The sequence below is a fragment of the Lissotriton vulgaris genome, chromosome 5 (assembly GCF_964263255.1).
Source record: "Lissotriton vulgaris chromosome 5, aLisVul1.2, whole genome shotgun sequence".
NCBI lineage: Eukaryota > Metazoa > Chordata > Amphibia > Caudata > Salamandridae > Lissotriton > Lissotriton vulgaris.
The window spans coordinates 877,760,526-877,782,362 of NC_141693.1; the positions used below are offsets into that span (position 1 = coordinate 877,760,526).

Genomic DNA, 21,837 nt, shown 5'->3' on the forward strand with positions numbered 1-21,837 from the left:
GCTCCGGGCGGCCTGCCAAGGTAAGCTGCATTTTAACGTATCTTAACCAAGGAATGTAGAGGGCTCAACAATCTTTTAAGATGGTGTGATTTAAAGTGAGCTCCTGATTGAGCCATGTTTTTATCCAACCAATCACTGGGGCTAGTTTTAATATATCTGAGATATAGCCCAAACCTAACTCTATATGTAATGCGAAGGTCGAAGTTGATTGGGGGACAGAGAGCAAAGATCTCAAAAATTTATTTTCTACAATCTGTATTTTAGCTGGGCTGGTATATCCCCAGATTACCGAGCCATACTGGGCAACTGACAGACACTTGGATTTATAAACTTTAATGATGCTTTCCATGGGGCGGGCGCCAAGCTTTTTGGCAAACCCCAGCAGCCCTGCGGCCGCTCTAGCAACAGCGCTGCTTTTGACCAAAAGCTGAGGGCCCCAAGTTCCCCTATCGTCGAAAGTGACTCCTAAATATGGAAAGGAGGAAACTCTCTTAACCTCCTTTCCTGCACAGTAAAAAGTAGGTAACTTTCTTTTCCTTCCTGCGGGACCAGCGATCATTACATGTGATTTGTCTGTATTAATTTTCATGTCCAAAGATGACATAAAAGCCCCGAAGGATGCAAGAAGTTTGTTTAACGCAACTCCGGAGCGTGCCAAGAGGACAGCATCGTCCGCATACAGGAGTACAGGAATCTTTGCCTCCCCTGCACGCGGAATATCGCTGTGGGCTGTTATCATTACTGCCTCTAGGTCATTGATGTATAAGGTGAAGAGGAGGGGGGCAAGTATACACCCTTGCCTGACCCCCCTCTCTGACTTAAAGTGACAAGTGCATCTTCCTTCCCGAGTAACTCTGACTGAGGTCATAAGATCCTTGTGTAGCTCAGCCAGGTATTCGACCAAAGGGGGGTCGAGACCCATGGCCAAAAGGATCCTCCACAGCTTTGCCCTGTTGACCAGGTCAAAAGCTGATGACAGGTCCATGAAGGCCATGTATAAAGACCCCTCCTTGGCGATTACATACTTGTTTAAAATTAATTCTAAATTTAGACACTGATCTAAAGTTCCTCTTTTGGATCTAAAACCATATTGTGCATTAGATAAAATGCCCTTACTTTCTAAAATAAGGGTCAGTCTTGATAGTAGGACTCTCCCCATAATTTTTACGCTCGAGTCAATAAGAGAAATTGGCCTATAACAAGCCGGATCTGTCCTCTGTCCCTTCTTGAAGATTGGCACTATGGTTGAGTTTGCCCAGCTAGAGGGGAAGATAAATTCGCGTGTAGCATTAAAAACATTAGTTAAAATTTTTGAGCTAAAATCAGGGGCACTCTTGAAAAAGTCTGCCGGGACCCCATCTGGTCCTGGTGCCTTTTTACAGAGTGTATCATTGATAGCTTTTTTTACCTCTTCCTGAGTGAAAGGAGAGATGGAATTTTGCGTATGAGAAAGAGGAAGTGCGCGTTCTATAATCGTGTCATTGTGACGATAAATATTGCTAAAATGTGTCACCCATTGCTCATCTGGGATGATACAATCCGCTCTTTGATGGTCTAACCCTACAAAATACGGATGATTTATCACTGCCCAAAATTTAGCACTGTCTTTCTGTATCTCAGGCAGTAACAGGTTATTCCAGGCTTCATCTTTTATCTCGGATTTCCTCTTTCTAATAGCCACATTATATTTTTTTCTTAGAGATGCTACCAATGCTCTGTTTCTGGGTTTGTTCTTTAAGGCTTTAAGTAGGGTTGAATGAGCCTTAGAACAGTTTGTGTCGAACCATTTTGGGCCCATTGTCTTATTTGATTTTACCTTCACGGTCAGATCTGAGTTGACTTGTTTACAAATAGCGCTAAAGGCCTCGACCACAGTAGCACTGGAATTTTTGTTGTCTAAACAGATGGCAACTTCTCCTTCGACCTTGGCCAGTGTGTCTTGTAAGAAGGTTATAGGGGTAACTTTCTCCCATTTAAGCCTTCGATTTTGGTCTCTCAGCACAAGGTCTGTTGCACAAAAATTATCAGACGTCCTATTTCCCAAAACTCCCTGAGCTAAAACCTCTAAAATCACAGGATTGTGATCGCTAAAAACAGAAGTTAAGACTTTACAAACAAAAACGTCGGATAAAACTCTAAGAGATACAAAAATGTAATCAATAATTGTGCCTCGGTCCTTGCCCTCATAAGTCGGCAACCGTAAGTCATTTGAACAAGTACAAAATTCATGGAGGTTAAAGGTAGCCAAAAACAGTTCCAGAGCCTCGCCACTTGGTGTGTGTTCGAAATGCGGCGTGGAAGAATATAGAAATGGTTCCTCTGTTTCTCTTTGGCAACCCGCCTGGCAAGGATGAATGTTAAAATCTCCCATGAGGATCACCTCGTACCCATAAGAACTATTTACATTATAAGTCGATAAGAGGTCCTCCAGGGATGCTAAGTGCTCAGTAGAAAATTGACTGGCTGGAGAATTATAAAAATTTATAAGTAAAATAGGATGGGAGTTTGATGAGCTCAATTCAACCATTAAACAGTTTTTAGTATTAGACTTAATGTGCCTCGCTTTTCCTTTAACATCAAGTGAAATATATATGGCCAACCCACCCCTTGCTCTTCCTGCTTTGCTGGGATCTGCAGGTACATAAAAATGAGAGTAGCCATCTATAGCCAGACAATCTGATGTTTCCAAAGTTTCCTGGAAAGCACGAATATCGTAATTTCTAATTAGGTCCAGCCAGTTCTTATCTTTAAATTTGGCTCTAAGCCCGGCGATGTTCCAGCTCATAATTCTTCGGACCTCAACACTTGCTGAAGAATGAGCTGAAGGACCAGGAGCAGGCTGTGACCCCTCTGATTTATTTTCTCCAGCTGACAAAAGTCAATCATTTTGGTCCATAAATGAAAGTGGCGCAAAACGGTTAAAGAGTTCGAGTGGCTGTGTGACAGGGTTAAACATTGGGGGTTGATGACGATGAACTGAGGCGTTGTTCCTTGAGTCTTGTCCCCATCTAAAGTGAGAGTCCCAGTTGGTGTCCCACCCTGGGGCGGGGGTCCTTGGGAAAGAGACATTCTGCTGTTCTCCATAAAAAAATTTGAAGGTGAGGGGAACCACAGTGCCTCTTCTTCGATGAGGAGGAAGAATATTTGCAAGAATATTGGGAAGAACGTCTGGGTTTGAAAAGCTCACTGACACACAGTCCCCTTTAAATTTTTTTGGCCGGTTTCCCAGCCAAGGAACCCTGGTTGCAGATTTAATCACGCTTGCAAGATGGTGTTTCCCCCCTGGTGCTAGTCGCATGTTGCTAGTTAACCAATGTAGGGCTTTACTGCAAAGTGAAGTTGAAGTTTCAGCTATGCCCCCTTCTAATGGGGGTACGTTTGCGAGGACCAAGACCACGGGTGTGGCCTCAACGATAAATTGCAATGGATCCGTGGTTTGAGCTTGCACTTGCACTTGTATTTGTGCGGGAGGAATATTAAGCGAAGGAGTTGGGTCTGATGTGGAGCATGCTGGTATGGAGCCTTCAAGTGCTACTGATGGTGTTTGTTGCGTTGGGTTCACCCCAAGCAGATCCATTCCATCCCCAACAACCGTGTCGCTTCCTACTTCAGTTCCTCTAGGATTGTTATCCAGGTGAGTAATTAACGTAGTGACTTTCTCAATACCACTTGCAACTGTATTTTGGAGTGCACCCAACTTCTTGACCTCTGCTTGCAGTTTGTCGATCTTGGATATAAGAGGTTTGACCATGATATTGATTTTCATCTCAATGAGATCAGCGATTTTGTCAAGTAGGGCTTCCTCGGAGGAACTGATAAGGTGTTCCTCAGCAAGAGTCGCTTGTTTATGCTTTGGGGTGGTTGCCCTCTTCCGCTTAGTCCCTGAGCGTAAACCCCCCCGCTTGGAGGGATTCTTTGTACATTGACGTTTAGGTCTACCAGTATGTCCAGTAAGGGATTGATCTAGGACGGAGACCTGTGACTGTGTGTCTTGCTCTGGGTCATGATCAATATCAATATCTATATTAAGATCATTAGGCAAGCCGTCAAGAGCCGGAATAGCATTCTCCGGTGATCCGGGTATAACTTGGGGTGCAATATCAGCTGTGGAGTCTACAATATGAATGTCCTGTATTGTTGTTCCATCAAACAGGATGGAAGCGGATGTAGGTGGTGATGGGCATAGCAAGTCAGGCGATTGGCTCAACCCCAGTGACTCCCTCCTTTGCATGTTAATTTTCTGAACAGTCTGGACCATGTAGTTATTTATCTTGTTTTGTTGCACTGCAGCAGATTTTTTAGACATTGCTCAGACTGTATAATATATATGGATAGCATGCACTTGACTTACTTGAGGGACGATCGAAGTCAGAACACTTGCAGAGTTTCAGGCCCTGCCCCTGCCTCCTCCTGCCGATGAGGGCCGTAGAGGGCCCGCCCTTTGCCCGGGCTTCGCCCCGGGCGTCCCGCTCGCGTCCCGCGACGCGGGTCTCCTTCCGCCTTTATGGCCCTTCGCGCCCTCTCTGCGCGTCACTCTACGCGCCGCCGCGAGTCCTGCCGGGAGTTGTGGTCCCGGAGCGGCGACGCGGAGTACTGTGGGCAGGTGACTCTTGGCGGTGGCGGCTTCTCCCTCCGTTCGGCGTCTTAGCGGTAAGTGGTGCTCTTAGATAGCGGTCTCCCCCGCTCTGCCGGTCTCCTTCCGCCTTTATGGCCCTTCGCGCCCTCTCTGCGCGTCACTCTACGCGCCGCCGCGAGTCCTGCCGGGAGTTGTGGTCCCGGAGCGGCGACGCGGAGTACTGTGGGCAGGTGACTCTTGGCGGTGGCGGCTTCTTCCTCCGTTCGGCGTCTTAGCGGTAAGTGGTGCTCTTAGATAGCGGTCTCCCCCGCTCTGCCGGTCTCCTTCCGCCTTTATGGCCCTTCGCGCCCTCTCTGCGCGTCACTCTACGCGCCGCCGCGAGTCCTGCCGGGAGTTGTGGTCCCGGAGCGGCGACGCGGAGTACTGTGGGCAGGTGACTCTTGGCGGTGGCGGCTTCTCCCTCCGTTCGGCATCTTAGCGGTAAGTGGTGCTCTTAGATAGCGGTCTCCCCCGCTCTGCCGGTCTCCTTCCGCCTTTATGGCCCTTCGCGCCCTCTCTGCGCGTCACTCTACGCGCCGCCGCGAGTCCTGCCGGGAGTTGTGGTCCCGGAGCGGCGACGCGGAGTACTGTGGGCAGGTGACTCTTGGCGGTGGCGGCTTCTCCCTCCGTTCAGCGTCTTAGCGGTAAGTGGTGCTCTTAGATAGCGGTCTCCCTGCCTGTATGATTTTAAGGGGAAGAAAACACGTAAATTGGGTAGAAACATATGGGCACCGGTCAAAAAATTGAGGGAATCTAGGCACTGAAAATATAAGATGAATTGTGTATAAGATCGGACGGTCCTCACGCCTATTCATGCCTACTCTAGTGTATGTTTTAATCTTGTATGTTTCTTTTTTTTTTTAGCCATGCCGTTTTTCTACTGCTTTTACCTTCTATTTATTGTTGTTGATGTATTTATTTATTCTTATTGTGTAATGAATTGATATATGTAATGACTTCTTTTTTACCTCAAATACCTGAAACATCTCAATAAAAAAAATAAAAAAAAGAAGCTGTTTAAATATTGTGTTAGAAAAAATAGACCTGACATTTTGCAGCCTTTTGTTTCACAGTTATTGTCAGTTAACTCACTTGACAAAAAGCACTAACTATAAGAAGAGAAAGAAAAGTAAAAAAACATTTCGAGGAGCAGATAAGCAATGATTAGGAAAAAGAGTAAATGACAAATGTGTCAAGACAAAAACAAGATTTAAAGGCCTCTTTATTGCTCATTCACTTTCTAAACAGAAACCTGTTCCTTCCAGTTTAAATTAACTCGCCAGCAAGGTTGAGGAAATGCTAAAAATAGCTCGACCTGATAAATTCTCACTCGACATTGCGAGTGGGCGAGTGGATTTTTAAAGGCCTGTGGTAGAAAAAGGTGTCAGATGATACAAGGAGGGGTAGAGTAGGAAAGAGTCAAGAAAGGGTTATTTTGGGGATCATAGTACTAGTATGGGGTTTGGGATAAATGAGAGTGGGTGTAGAGGATATATTGATAGATGCATAGGCAGAGAAATAGGGTAGTGCATTGGAAATGATAAATTAGGAGAAAGTGATAAATATATGGATCCATAAGTACCTTAAGTTTGTGAATGTGGATGGTGTGGGCTGGGTATTGCTAAATGGGAAAATGAGCAGCATTTCTGGCCCTGGCCAGTCACGAACTGGCTCAACTAGGCAGCTGCCCTTGTCCTCTCCGCCCTTAACAGGTTCAAAGAGGCAACCACCCTTGTCCTCTCTGCCCTTAACAGGCTCAAACAGGCAACTGATGCAAAAAGAAAAGACGAGAACCCTGCCTTGGGTTACAAAGGCCCTCACAAAAGGGTCCAACAAATGTAGGTAGAGGGGTGATTAGCCTAGGGGTTGACACAACACCATACAATCACATGGACAAATCAAGGATAAACAGAACAATTCATATTTGAAAAAATATATCTTTTTTTATTATTTTTAGGGATATCAACAATATAAATATAAAGTTTCTTTTGCCACATGTACAAAATAAATCACCAATAAAATAGACATAAATAAGCAAACAATATAATTAAGAGGATTCTATCCTGCCCAGTATCAGCCGCACTACATACATTCTACCTCATTCACTTCAATTCTTACCCACTCATTCCTATTCAAACTTCATCCATTCATCTATTAATCTAATCCTGGCGAATACAACATAAAGGTGGTTACACGTGTTGTATGGGTCGGGGTGTTTCAATCCAGGGGGATGGTTTTGACTACAAGCCCTGATGTAAGGAGGACAATAGTCATTTTCCTGGGGACATAAGCCTTCTATCAAACAGGCAACTGCCCTTGTCCTCTCTGCCCTTAACAGGCTCAAACAGCCAGCTGCCCTTGTCCTCTCCCCCTTAGCTGAGACGCCCTAAACCTGGCCTTTTATAGCCATAGTAATCAGGTGACCCCTTCAGCCAATGAGAACCCTAGCCCTAACACTATCCAATCACAACACCAGCCCTAAAATCTAGAACCAATAGGAGACCAGGACCTTACAGCCAATCTTAGCCCTAGTCCAAGCACCCAATCAGTTAAAAAAACTGATCTCTACGTCCAATAAAGGCCCTAACCCTACCAGTAGTCCCAACCCAAGTCCAAGCAACCAATAGTACAGGAAGCTCTAGTCCCTACTTCCAATAGAAAGCCTAACCCTACTCTTAATCCCACAACTAGTGCAGCAACCAATCACACCAGAAGCCCTAATCGCTACTTCCAATTAAAGGTCTAACCCTAGCCCTAGTCCCACCCTACTCCCAACAACCAATAACGTAGGAAGTCCTAGCCCCTACTTCCAATAGAAATCCTAACCCTAACCCTAGTCCCAACCCTACATTGATTGAAACAGACCCAGAAACCAATCAGAACCCTCAAATACCCAACCAATGAGGACACTAATCCTAATCCAATAGAAACACCAGATACAACCACCAATCAGTGTACACATGTACCAACCACTAGCAGACCATATAAGGTCCTAGAGACCTCAGACAAGGTTTGATGGCCAGGGAGTTGGAAGCTGCTTCTCCTGTTCAGAATCTCCTAGGAGACAGACAGGATCATTCCACACGTTTGACTTCTGCAGGTAAAGGCCTCACTAACATGAAATCTAACAAAACTGTTTCAATAAAACTTTACTCCCTCTCCTTGCCAAAAAACGAAGTGCACTGCCCGTAGTAAACACAGTTTTAACAACTTTTGTTTTGGAGAAGAGACAGCACTAGTCTGTCTCCTTACCACTTCCTGGACTCTGCTCACTGCAATCTGGGGCACAGGAAGGCTGCAACACACAAAATGTATGAGAATGATTTGGGGTGCGCCCAGCAAAGCCTTAAGGGGCCTGGGCAAGTATGAGGTGAGGACTCAAGTCTTGCCTGGTAGCTAAATAGCCAATAGTCTGCTGGCCTGTGGGTGAGGGCTGGGGAGCTGCTTCTCTTGTTCAGAATCTCCTAGGAGACAGACAGGCTCAATCCACACTTTGGACTTCTGCAGGTAAAGGCCTCACTAAAGTGAAATCTAACAATATTGTTTCTTTTTTTATGTCTTTATTGGGTTTTTTCAATTTATAAAGCACCCCCCCCCCCAAGTCAGACAAGTTCAACAAAGAATATTTCACATATAAACACAGAGAAGTTAGGAAATTTGGATGGATTCATAAATCATACATTAATGGCTAAATAAGTTTATCAAACAACCAAAACATTTCCCATCTATTTGGGGAGATACGAACAACATCTGAGTAATTATAGATGTCAAACAATTTACAACCATAACAAATTAAATTTTAGCAGTTTTTAAATCATGCTGGTTATGGCCTTATGCTACAGAGAATTACCTTGAGATTGGGACCACTCAATTAAGGGATTCCAGATTTTCAATCCCCTGGCCCTCCGTCTTCTGCCTTTTCTATATAGCCATTTCCAAGTTAAATATAGCTAACAGTCTAGAGAACCACTGTTGAAAAGATGGTGGGTTAGGTTCCAGCCAGGCAGAGGCGATACAGATTCTTAAGACCGCCATGGCGATAAATACTAGGTCATGTCCAGGGGATGGTTCTGCGAGATTAGTTGCCCCAAGCAAAATCATTTCATTAGAGAGGACTATTTCGGTTTTTAGGACATTAGTTAAAAACCGTTTAATGCTCAGTTTTAAGGAGGATAGGTTTGCACAGGAGGAAAATATGTGTACGCTATCCGCATTAGATAATGTACATCTAAAACAACATGCACCCCTCCCACTCCCCCATTTAGCAATTCTATCAGGGGTATAATACTTTAAAAAACAGGTTTTATAAAACTGTGTTTGCAGTTTGGTTGACATAAGGATAGTTTGGGATAGATCATAGGCATAATTATATTCTTCCGTGGTGATTGCTAATTTTCCCTGCCACTTCTGTGCTGTTTTCTCAAGATTGTCCGGAAGGAGGGATAACAAGTGAGAATATATCTTACCAATTGTGAAATTCTTGTTTTTTTAAGGTTTCTGTCAGTATTTTATCAAATGAGGTATTTTCCCTAATCCTTCGTGCTAAAAAGTCTCTGATTTGCAGATATTTTAAAAAAATCCCTCCACTCCAAGTGATATATTTCCCTCAAGGTTTCAAATGAGTGTAACCCTTCATTTGCGAAAAGACATCCAAAATGTGTAATTCCTGCCGTAGTCCATCTATCAATACAGGCTCCTCTAAAGATTTCAGGGAAAACCGGAATGTTGCCTAGAGGAGAGTAGAGCGAGAGAAGTCCTATGCCCAGTAATTTCCTCACAGCTTTCCACGCTTTAAACCCCCCCAGTAAGGTCTTTAGGCGGACCTTTTTGTGGTAGCTATCATAGAGAAATCGCCACAGATAGCCTTTACTCTTATTGCCTAATACCAGCTGATGAATTGATGGTTGGTCTTCCACCGAGACTGTCTCATTATTATCTAATAGAAAAAAGAGTTCATGATTATATGAAAGCATACATGCCCAATAATATAGCTTAAGGTTAGGTAGGGCTAAGCCTCCTTTTTCTTTAGGAAGAGTCAAGAGCTTGTAGGCTCTTCGGGGTTGTGAATAAGAACAAATAAAACTAGAAAAAATGCGCTCCATCAGTTTGAACCAATATTCGGAAATTTCCAGATTAATTGCTCTAAACATATAGAGCAGTTTAGCGAAGTAAACCATTTTTAATGCATTTACATGGCCAATCAAGGATAAGTGTAGGTTATTCAGACAGCGAAGATCTTTCTGCATTTTATCTAGCAGGGGGCTCAGATTTAATTCGACCACTTTATCGAGTTTGGAGGAGATAAATACCCCTAATTAGGTCGCTTTTGTTGTCACACGAGGATCTACCATAGTGCATTTATCGTTTAGGACTACTTGGGTTTTACTCTGGTTGAGAGCGTAGCCGGCCACATTACCAAAATTTTTTGCCTCAGTTTCAATTATAGGTAAGGCTAATGCCCGATCTGGTGTTACTATGGCAATGTCGTCGGCATAGGCAAGAGTTTTAGTCATAGAGCCTTGGGTCAGTATAGGGATAATACCAGCATTAGATTCAAGACTGCGAATAAAGAGATCAATGTAAATGGCGAACAGCAATGGGGAGCAAGGGCATCCCTGTCGAGTTCCCCTTGATATTGTTAGTTCTTTAGAAAGATTGCCATTTACCATCACTACAGCTTTAGGGTCGGTGTATAGTTTTTGTACCGCCTGAATGAATCTTTGTTTGAAGCCCAGATGACCCATTGCCAGCCACAGAAATGACCAGGAGACCCGGTCAAAGGCTTTTTTGGCGTCTAAGAGAATAAGCGCCATTGGGTCTCCCGTCACCTCTGTACTGTCAAAAAGGGTGATCACTCTATGAATGTGATCTGTGGTTCCTCTTCCAGGTACAAACCCGTGCTGGGAATTTGAACCAAGTTTGTGGATTAATGGTGCCATACGATTCGCTATTAATTTGGAATATATTTTTGAATCCACGTTGATTAAGGTGATGGGGGCGATAGGAGCCCATCTGATCCGGAGGTTTATCTTTCTTCAGGAATACTACTATTTTGGCTTTTGACCATGACCTTGGTGGTTGTCCCTGTTAGGAATTGGGTTCAGTCCTCTTTCAGTGACCATGAACTGTTATCACATGACCTGCCAGTTACAGGATATAAGCCAGTCCTACCTTACTGTCATTGCTTGTTATTGCCGATGCGTGGGTTCCTGGAAGCTGGTTTCTGTGTGACTTGGATTTACTCCGTTTGTTCTCACGGGCTCGTGAGAACCGTTCCATCCCCCTTTCTTCTTCTGAGTGCGAGATTTTTTGCCTTTCCCCTCCTTTTGCTTTCCCCAGTTAGTAAGTTAGCGTGTTAGGGTTACTTTCCCCTGTTTCTTTGGATAGATCCCGGAGCTTTTTTCTATTTCCCTTTTTTTTTGTTGGGCTGGGGGGTTTCAGGGGCTCCTGTTTTTTCCCTCCCTTATATTTTTTGTGAGTATCATTGTGTGGAGGAGACGCGGTGGTTGTATCAATGCTTTCCTGTGGGTTGCGCGTCGCCGGTATTTACCGCTCCACATCGTTACTCGCGGACGTGACGATTTTGGTCATTCCGCTATTAGGATTCCTAAGGCCCCATTCTAAGTGCCGGGGTTTTTCACGCGTTTTGGTTATTTGCGTGAAGGGGTTTTTTGTTCATGTCAAGAAAGCGACATGTTTTTCCCCTGATATTAAAACATTAAGAGGGACACCCTTTTTAACTCAGTCAGCTACTCGAAGTTCCAAGACATTCCATCTTTGGGGTGTCTCTTTTTGCTGATTGAAGTCTCCACGATACCAAGCCTGTGCTTTCAACTGGTAAGCAACGTGATTGTTATGCCAGGACATGGTCACTGTTGTTGAGATCTCTGGGAGAGGTACGTGTAATTGAAGTGTATTTCTCTCGTTTGTTCAGGTGCGGAAGAGTGGAGCAGGGAGCAGTGCACTCTTCGAGCTACAGGGGTGGAATACTTGGTGTCTCCTCATATTCCACCCCCTTTCCTGGGTCATTGGTTCACTCATCGTTTCCATCTCGTGAGTGGCTAGTGAGTCGGGGAAGTGGATTGGAACATACCGCGTTCCTGCAGTGTGTGGGCTGGGCGGAACCCAACAGTCCCCCGTTAAATATGTGCACACATAAATCTAAGAAAATCTCTTTGATTTGATCTAAAAAAGTGATATAAAACTCTTCCTGGACTCTGCTCACTGCAATCTGGGGCACAGGAAGGCTGCAACACACAAGAAGGATGAGAATGATTTGGGGTGCACCCAGCTAAGCCTTAAGGGGCCTGGGCAAGTATGAGGGGAGGACTCAGACTTGCCTGGTAGCTGAATAGCCAATAGTCTGCTGGCCTGTGGGTGGGGGCTGGGGAGCTGCTTCTCATGTTCAGAATCTCCTAGGAGACAGACGGGCTCAATCCACACTTCGGACTTCTGCAGGTAAAGGCCTCACTAACGTGAAATCTAACAATACTATTTCAATAAAACTTTACTCCCTCTCCTGGCCAAAAAACGAAGTGCACAGTCCTTAATAAACACAGTTTAAACAGCTCACAGAAGCACCATCTGATGTAGAATATCCCTGTTGCTGGGAGGGGGGGGCAGGGGGTCTGGTTTCACTGGCTTGTGAACACAAAATGGTGGCTGGGGGTGCACTGTTTTAACATACAGGTCTTAGCGCAGAGGAGAAATTTGGAGGGAAAACTGAATTGTCACCAGGACTGAGAGGGATAAACTACAAAGTTTGGACTGCAAATCCCACAATTCAACACGTTAAATGGAGGCAATCATGTGCAGCGAAAACCACAAGTTTAAAACACAAAACAGGTGATAAAATATGCAATCACAGGCAGGTTAAAACTACACTTTTAAACTGTAACAACCACAGGCAAAGACAGTAATCACAGAAAGGGAAAACCGTTTTTTAAACAACTTTTGTTTTGGGGAAGAGACAGCACTAGTCTCCTTACCACTTCCTGGGCTCTGCTCACTGCAATCTGGGTCCTTCCAGCCCAAAACAGATGGACCTTCAGATGCTATGTATAGTTTGCAAACAGCTGAGCGATTTTTTTTAACTTAAAGATCAATGATCTAAATCCTATTAAATCAATTTTATCACCAGTAAAACTTTCAGGAAGTGCATCAGCAGGCTCAAGATGTGGACCAAGAGCACTAACTAAATTGGCATCCCACACACTTTTAGTAATGATGGTGAATGGTGAGCCAGAATCTGCAGCATCTTCTAAGGGAATGCCACCAAATTGGATTATGCACAACGGTTTACTTCTATCATTGCTCTTAACATTAAGAACAACATTACATTTTCTATGTTCAGAAGCATATTGATCATGTTGGTTATCAGAGTCACATGAAGATGAATCAGAGCCAGTTTCATTGAGACAAGTAAGTTTGGGTTTATGTACCACTTTCCTTCTGCAGGATTTCGCAAATTGTCCAACAATTCCACAGTTAGAACACTTAGTTAATCTAGCTGGACACTTTTCAAAACTAGCGTTGTGGGATTTGCTACCACAACGGTAACACACAAATGAAGTTGAATCAAATTGGTTGAATCTTGGTTTGAAAGAGTCTCTAGAATTGAAAGTTTTACTTTGATTTAAGCCAGGTTTTTTAGAACTTTCTTTCCCTTTCTTGGGTTCCATAATATTGTTGACTGAAATAGATGGTTCATTTTGATAAGATTAAGCCTTGGAACTCCTTTCAGGAAGTTTAGCTTTCTTGACTAAAGTAATGACATCTTTAAGAATTGAATCACCCTCAATCCATAATCTATCTTTTATCCCTGTGTTCTTAGTACAAACCACAACTTGATCCCTAACGAACTTATCATTTAATACACCAAATTTACAGGGTGCAGCTAAAATCTTTAAAGTGGAGACGTATTCCTCTACAGATTTGTGCTGGAGTTGCTTTCTTTTAAAGAAGGCACGTCTAGTGACACCAATGCATACTCTGGGAGAGTGGTGTTCAGTAAGGTCAAGAATAGCTGCTTTACAAACATCAATGTCACCAGCTCTTTCAGGCTTTTGCATCTGATTATAAACTCTTAAGCCTTCAGATCTTTGCTTGATCCCAGCAAAAGAGGGCCCCGTGGAGATATTGGTTAACTAGACACTCGCGAACCCCATATCAAGGCCCAATTACACTGAAAATATAAATAAATATATATTAACATATTATATGTATATTTCGGATGCAATGTGTAACTAAATAAACCATGTAAATCCCCAGCCTTCCTTTGTCACCTCTGACAACTCCGTGCTTTGCTCCCTGGAGAGGTGCCCTCCACAGGGCACTCGTTCATGCATATCTCCCCGCCTTCTGTAGAGGCCAGACCAATGAGCACAGAATGCAGTGTGACGCTGCAAAAAAAGCCCAAAGAACGTCAATTGAGCGCGCAAGACAGGTAACTCCTCGTTGAATAAACAGTCATAAACGATTAACTCTATAAATGGAGCAAAAAGATACATATGTGCTTTAATTGAAAGGAAAAAAGTATATACCACCGAAACTAAATAGCACTAAACGTCCCTCTCCCAAATTAATGACCATGTTGTGGTTGGCGATTCACACCCGCCTGCCCTTCAGGAAAAGGACAATCTCAGAATCAAGTGAACGTCACAGTGGAGACATCGTTCTTCCGCTTTAGGAAGGCAGTATCCTAGACAGGAAAGGCGAACTTTAATTTGTAAAGACGGCTTTAAAATGCGTGAACGTTTCAGCCATTTTGAGCATGGCACGTTCGTAGTTGAGCAGCCGAATTCTACAACAAACACATTGTTTAAATGAGAGTTGTGAAATGTGTTGTTGTTTGCACTTAATGATTCACCACCGGTGACGCTTTTACATACGCGTATTACATCTATTAAATATATTACACCGTACTGATTTAAAAATGTGGGCTGCTTCTAAAGTAGCGAACCATTTTTTCTATCTGAATTTTCTCGGCTCACATGAGCCCCTACCGCCCAAGATCTTTAACGCACTCTTTTTTTTGTTACTACTAATATACTATTAAAGTTACCCATTCCCTCCCGGCTGCAGAAGTGGGGCGGGGCTAGGTTTTGACAGCGCGGACTGCATTTCCCTGCATGCATACCGGTACGAGGTCAAGCAGCGTATAAGTAAAAGCGGAAACAAAAGACGACAAGAGTGCCGGGCTGCTCCGGATAACGCCCCGTGTCAGTGAGTCAGGGGAATCTGCCGAAACTGAAAGAGGAGGAGCCGGTGAGTCACCGATCCTCCATTCCAGTACCGGCGACAGCAGGTCCCGTATCCAGCGCGTCCCGCCGCCGCACAGTCTGCCGGCCTCTCCCATGGCCCTCAAGCGGATACATAAGGTGGGCATTGCAAACATCCTAACAAAAGAGGCGCCAGGGCGAGCCTACTGCCCAACTCTGCGCCTCTTCCGGGCAGATCCCTAGTGTTGATTACAAGGCCGCTGTGGAATTAGACCGTGATCACACATCTATGACTCCCAGGCAAACACGTTCCCAGGTTCCCCCGGTAAAGTATCTCAGTCCCCCGTTTCTGGTTATTGGGTTGGGTAGCGCGGTAACACCGTCACTGAAGTGTGTCGATGGTACCTCCTGACTTGGTCCATCCCTCCCGCCATATCTCTCTTGCTTCCGCCTCTCGCAGCCTTGAGGACTCGGCCTTGAAGTTGAAAGAAGTAAATCAACGCTACCTTGCTCTTTTAGCCTTCACTGGCATGTGCTATACTTCTTTATCTGACTATCCCGTATACCTTCACATATAGCACATAAAGTATTAGCTAACTAAAAATGCACTCGCCCCAAACGCACCCCATATATGGTAGTGGTCTAATAAATAAATCGCTCAGGAAGCTGGAATAAGACCTGAATGCCTTAAGCAGGGGCGGCATTCGTCTACCTGCCTGTGTTTACTAGACTGTAGGAAAGCCGAGATCTATCGGCGCCTAAAAGCCGTGTAAATAGCAGATTTCCTATATGTAAACTGTGTAATATAAAACCCAAACATTTAGAGTAATCTTTTGTTACTTCGTGCCTTTTAGCGTGTCATACCTTTTGAGCAAGCACATGTCGGTTTTCTGGTACTGTGTGTTCCACTATTCACATCCGGTAATGGCTTAAATATGTTCGCATGCAAAGTCTTGTTGGTTGAATATCCTTGACTGCATGGAAAGGAGATCTGTCGTGAAACCCCTTGGACTACATATTTTTATGAGGCATCTTATATGTCTGCTTTAAACCACATTTAGAGGACGCTCTAATAATATGTATTTGACGCATTCTTACTTACTAATTTGCCTTATCACGTAGTGGGCGAATTACAGTTTGGATTTGCCACTATAAGTGTAATTCGTGTTTAGTTGATTTCACGGAAGAATTAATCTTGGTGCCTTGCTTACTTAGGTCTTTCGTGATCTCACTATGTGTTTATATAGCTTATCACTAAATCACAACACTGCTTCAAAACATGACGTTTGACTGCTTTCTACAGGGACAAAGTAGGTGCTGCTGTTGGCCAGAGCTTTGTTTCTTCCTCTCCACATGCAGTTTGAAGACCACTGTTTAGAGGAGGGAGTGTCACTGTTAAGCTGTTGGGCCCTTTAAAATGAGGATTTTTAGCAAAACATGCACTTTAATCAATGGAAATATATAATTTCTAGTCATACAGGCAAGGTTGCTATGTGAAGAAATATTTTTGGTTTCTAGGTGGATAATTATGAACTCCATCCCAGATTATGTTCGTGACATTTGTTTTTTTATTTCAGTAAATAGTTTTGCAAACCAGGAGTCGGAAGGACAAGTAGACACTGCACAAGTAAATTACTGTGTTACAGTGCATGAAAGTTAAATTTAAAACTGGCATTCTTAGAAAGTTTAGAATTGCATGGATTCGATCAGAAACCTTAAGGGCCTCGGAAATTTTATTCCCTCTACTGATGGCAATAGTCGTAAACTATCTGCTGCCTGTCTTTTTTTTCCTAATGCTTTTTAGTAGAAGGACCAGTTTGTTTGCCCCTAATCTCCTCTATCGCTAGCTGAGAATGTACAAATCATTGTCAGAGAATCAGAACTGTTGAGACTGATTTTATGAAGAATTGTGAGACCCTTGAATTGAATCCACGGGAGCAGTGGAGAACTAAGAGACGAGCAGTCTTTACTGTATTCGTGATTGCACTAGATGCTTTATTCTATATGACTTGCAGTTTATCTACAGTGACTGTGAATATTGCTTGGTCGCGATATTTGCCTTGGCAGTTCTAGACTGATCTGCTTCAGAGTAAAGGCGGGCGACAAGACCTGCCTAGCAGCCTCAGGGTATAGTGGGAGAAAGATAGTTATGACTTTTCATAGACATTTTGATATACATGTTTTGATGAGTTGATCCAGGGACTGGGCGAGAATGCTGCTTAGCTTTAGAAAAACGCAAGAAAGATCAACTTTAGTACTTTATATAAAATATTTATTGTATTTGCTCTTTCCATTCACAACCAGAGCCTTTCTCTTGGACACGATTGGCTCTGAGAGCCTCTTGCTACCAACCTACACACTGCTCAACAGGGTGGGGTGCTCAGAGGCGTGTTAATCATCTGACAAATTGAACACAATAAACTGGGCCACCTACATCAGCAATATAGGGAATGGCTGTTTGGATAGTGGACAAAAAAGCTGCCTTAATGCTTCTGAGGTTGAAATCCTGACTTAGGCTCTGAATTTGATTGTTCTTCATAAATGCTTGCAGTTGGAAAAAGGGCACCTTCTCAAATGGTTTTACCCAAAAATATGTTAAATTGAGTGTTATTTCGTATGCAATAACTGTAGATTATTTTAACTATTTTTGAATAACGTTTGTTTTTAATATTTGACTTTGGCTTATTAATATTCTACTTCCATGTGTTTTAATTTCATTTTATTGTGTTATCTTTTATGATTTAATCGAAAACCAAAATAAGATTGACTTCTTTTTCAAAAGAAGACCTACTCGATTTCCTTCATAACATTGGAGATACACCAAAATATTAAACGTACACTGGGTGGGGTGTGTCCAAGATGGCAACGGAGTAGGAGCCTTGTATCCCCGCTCTGCACCCAAGTAAAGTCTCCCTCGTCTTCCTCCCCGGGCCCTCATAGTTACCATTGGTCTGCAGATGTTGAGTGAGCGATTTTGAGGTCTGTGTCTGAAGAGCTAGGGCCTGCAGCTACAGTGCGGGGACCTGGAGCTGGGGGAAGTCCATGGCGCTCTGGGGTGGGCGACCGATTACTGCCATCTCATCCCCCAGCTATGAAGAGGAGCGGCACTGCTGCCACAGGGCCTACACTGCAAGTTCCTGCAGCAGGGAAATGCTGGGCAGCGGGCTCAGTGTACCCTTGTGATTGTGGCACTCGCCAGGGTGAGCGGAGGCTACATGGTTTGTCTGGGAGGTTGCCGCATGGCCTGGGAGTGACTGTGGCACAGCTACAATATGGGCAGACCCACAAGGATTGGTCTTCTGCCCCTTGTGTCCCTGTTGTGGAATTAGACTGCAGAGTTGCCGCCTGGTTGGCCCATGTAGCAAGTGGCTGCCCAGCCTGATGGTGGACACCACTGGGAGGGTTTCTGGGTGTCCGCCTATCTGGGAGAATAGGGCAGAGGACTGCCTTGAGGAACTGGCGTGCTGACACCTATTGAGGCCTTTTGACTTTAAGCAGATAGAAGCAAGGTGAGACTGAGACGGGTGAATACCACCCCCTCTCCCCCCCACCCTCCCCCCGACCAGTAGAGACCTTGAGCTCTGCTTCGGGGCAGAGCGGCTACAATCACACTGCCTGTTATTCAAGACAGTGCTGGAGGTTCCCAAGGTATATGTGTGTTTGTTTGTATATATATATATATATATATATATATTTTGGATGGCGTCCGACAGGAACAAGAAAGATGCCAACCTGTTGGACACCCTTGAGAAAGCAGCTGCTAAGGTGGGAGGGACAGTACTAGTTGGGGAGACAGTCGGACTTTTCTCCCATTAGGCTGTCACATGGGTCTGCAGAGGCACCACTCACCCGAGCCTGTATGTAGGACTGGTTAGACAAGCTACACAGTGACTCAGCCATCCTGCTGGAGGACTTTTCTAAATATCTAATAGAGGTGAGATGCGAGTTGGGGGATAGAAGTCAGCAAATCTGTATGCTGTAAACTGCAGGTGGCTCCAAGGAAGTAAAATTGAAGCACTTGGGCAGAAGGTTCACAAGCTGCTCGACTTAAGCATGGACCCTTAATGCCACTTGGACAACCTGGTCCCAGTTTTGATTCTACTTTATAATGACTTTGCAAAGACTGGAGCCTTTGCCCCATTCATGCAGAAAGCAGTGTTAACTGTTATACACAAGCCTGGGAAAGACCCCCCCTGCACTGTTCCTCCTACAGGCCCATATCACTACTGAATGTCGATGCGAAGATCTTTACAGGGATATTAGCCTAGAGGCTGGTTCCGTACATGCAGGGGCTGATACCCAGGCCAAATAGGTTACATTCATGAAAGTGGGTGCTGTGACCACATTAAGCAACTCCTACACCTCCTGGATGAAATTAAGTGAGTAGGCGGCCCTACGTTCCTACTCGCCATCAATGCTGAAAAATAATTTGACGGAGTCCATTGGCTAGCAGCGACGCGAGAAAAAGTGGTTCTGGTCCCCGGTTCCGTGAGTGGATATTTAGCAGCTACTTGTCCCCTAAAGCGAGAATTGAGGTAATTGGCCTTCTTTCGAGGCCCTTCGCTCTGTGATGGGAGTACGTGGCAGGGCTGCCCGTCTCCCCTCCTCTTCACACTGTATAAGGAGCTGTTGGCTGAGAGGATATGGCTCCATCAAAATATAAAAGGGGTGCAGTTTGGTGGACACCAACATAAAATAGTTATGATATGTACATAGGATCTGTGCACACGTTCATTCCATTGTCAGTATGAGTGCTGTACGTAATTTAGCAAAATAACACAATGACAGATGTTGATAGATGTATTCTTTCAGTTAGGTTTATTCCAGGTGCCCAGCCAACACATGTTTCGTCAGGGAGTTACCCAAGACTTCAGGGCTATAGGATAGCTATCAAAGCGTTGATAAATACTCTCCTCCGGTTTTACTTCCGTCCCGGCTGTAGCTAAATTCGAGCAATGTTGCCAGAAAGGACTATGTCAAAGACTGGTTAGTGCCAAACCAAAAGGAGCGCTCATAAGCTCCACTCCTAATTTACAGCAGTAAGTCCGCCGCCATTCCGTATCCCGTGTGTGCCGCGGAAGTGAATAAAATAGTTATGATGTCAATGATTTCATGGTGATGCTAACAGGTCTCCGGTCCTCAATCCCTGCTCTACTCTCTGAACTGGATGAGTTTAGCAAAGCCTCTGAGTTTAAAGTAAACTCCTCTAAATCCTTAATTTTGGCCATTAATGCACTGCAGCACTTTATCGATTACCTCTCACAGAAGACACAACACTACATTCCATATTTGGGAATTAAAATGTGCTCTACTGTCAGACTGTCGCTCTTAATTACACAGCCTCACTCTTGGCCAGCTGTGCTGCAAATCACAGCTGGAGAAATAGGGGACTGACCTGGTTCGGCCAAATTGAGGTAATTAAGTTGACCATCCTCCCTAGAATACTAAAAATTATGCAAACAATCCTGATATCCCCACCAGAAGGTATGCTAGAGTTAATGCAGAGGTGCATAGACCACCTTATCTGGGAGGGCAAGAAACCTCGCATGAGGATAGGTAGGGCCTTCCTGGCTATAGAGGAAGGTGGTCTGGGAGTTCCCTACCTTCCGTACTACTGCACTACTACGCTGCGGCGCAGCTCCACTATATGGTGAAATGGCATCGCCCCACCTCCTGAAAAACAGTGGTGCTTTATGAACCTGGCGGTAGCAGATATACACATTTGGAAAGTCCCCTGGGTGGCGAAAGAGTATACCTCCCAGTATCTATACCTCCCCAGTCATGAAGGCCATGCTAGAAGTATGGGACAGACTCGCTACATTACTGTTCCTAATGCGTATGCCATCAACCTTGACTCCCATACTGACCAATCCTGACTGTACGCCGACATCAACGGGTGTTTCATACTAGGACTGGCAACAGGCCAACTGTAAGAGGGTGGGAGACCTCTTTACGACTGAGGGCATTCACTCATTGAACAGTTGAAACCAGATTATGACTTCCCAGAGATGGAATGACTACATTATTGGCAGATCTGACACTGGGTCCTGCTGCTCAGTCAGTAGGGCCCTTACACCGTATGAAAAGTGGTTAATAACGAAAAGGGATGACAAATGAATTCTGTCAGAAAACGATTGACTTCCACATCTCAAGAGGAACAAGCACGCTAGAGCATGGGTCTCCGCTACAAGCAGCTCAGGAAAGGGGGCCCTTCTGTAGATGACTCTCTGTTGGTACTATACACTGGAACGCATATATAAATGGCACCCAGCCACACCCACCACATGTTGGAGGAATTGCAGGGGGTGTAGAGACATTCCCGTACATCATGTGGAATTGCTTGAAAGTAGCTGCATACTGGGAGGAAGTTCTTCACAACATAATGCAATGTTTCATACTGACCTGCTGCGACTCCTAGCCTACATCTTGCTCGTTCTACCCAGCTCATTGACCTACCCATTGTGGTCCCTTGTGATAGACAACAGCCATCAGACGTCGAAAAATCATAAGTTACTAGATCTGAAGGCCTAGTAACTTGAATAATCTACTCAACCTACCTGTAATTCACTTGACCCATAAGTTGTCTCATTAGGTCATCCTAGACAAATATTTTATTTTCCAGAGCCACTTTTACTTCATGATCCCATATGAGAGCATCTTCTAATATGGGAGTTCAGCGTTCCTGTTGTACAAAAGAATAGTATTTGGTTTGATTTTAATAAAATAAATGATTGCTCCATGCATAATAAGAATGTAGCCCGCATACACGTGACCCCTCACTTACCTCTTAGTTCGCTAATAACATTGCCATCAGGACAGGGACAGGAATGTTTCTCAATTCATCTTCAAAAACTCACCATTAATAAATGTCACTAAAGCATGAGGCGGTAATGCATTGCTATTTACTGACAGCACATTCCCATTAACCATGCAGTTTAACCTCTAAAACTATACAGTGTATAAACAATCTTTAGGAATTGGGTTTCTGCAAACCTATTTATC

The 21,837-nt window shown here is 44.3% G+C and overlaps 1 protein-coding gene across 1 annotated transcript in view; it reads left to right on the forward strand.

The window, feature by feature from the left end:
- Positions 1–14,759: 14,759 nt before the first annotated feature.
- LOC147711736 (ubiquitin-conjugating enzyme E2 D2-like) overlaps positions 14,760–21,837 on the forward strand; it is a 64,142-nt gene continuing 57,064 nt past the window's right edge. The window contains exon 1 of the mRNA XM_086922457.1: positions 14,760–14,994. Within this exon, the coding sequence (XP_086778583.1) occupies positions 14,971–14,994 (24 nt within the window). The 5' untranslated portion in view covers positions 14,760–14,970. The remainder of the gene's footprint in view (positions 14,995–21,837) is intronic.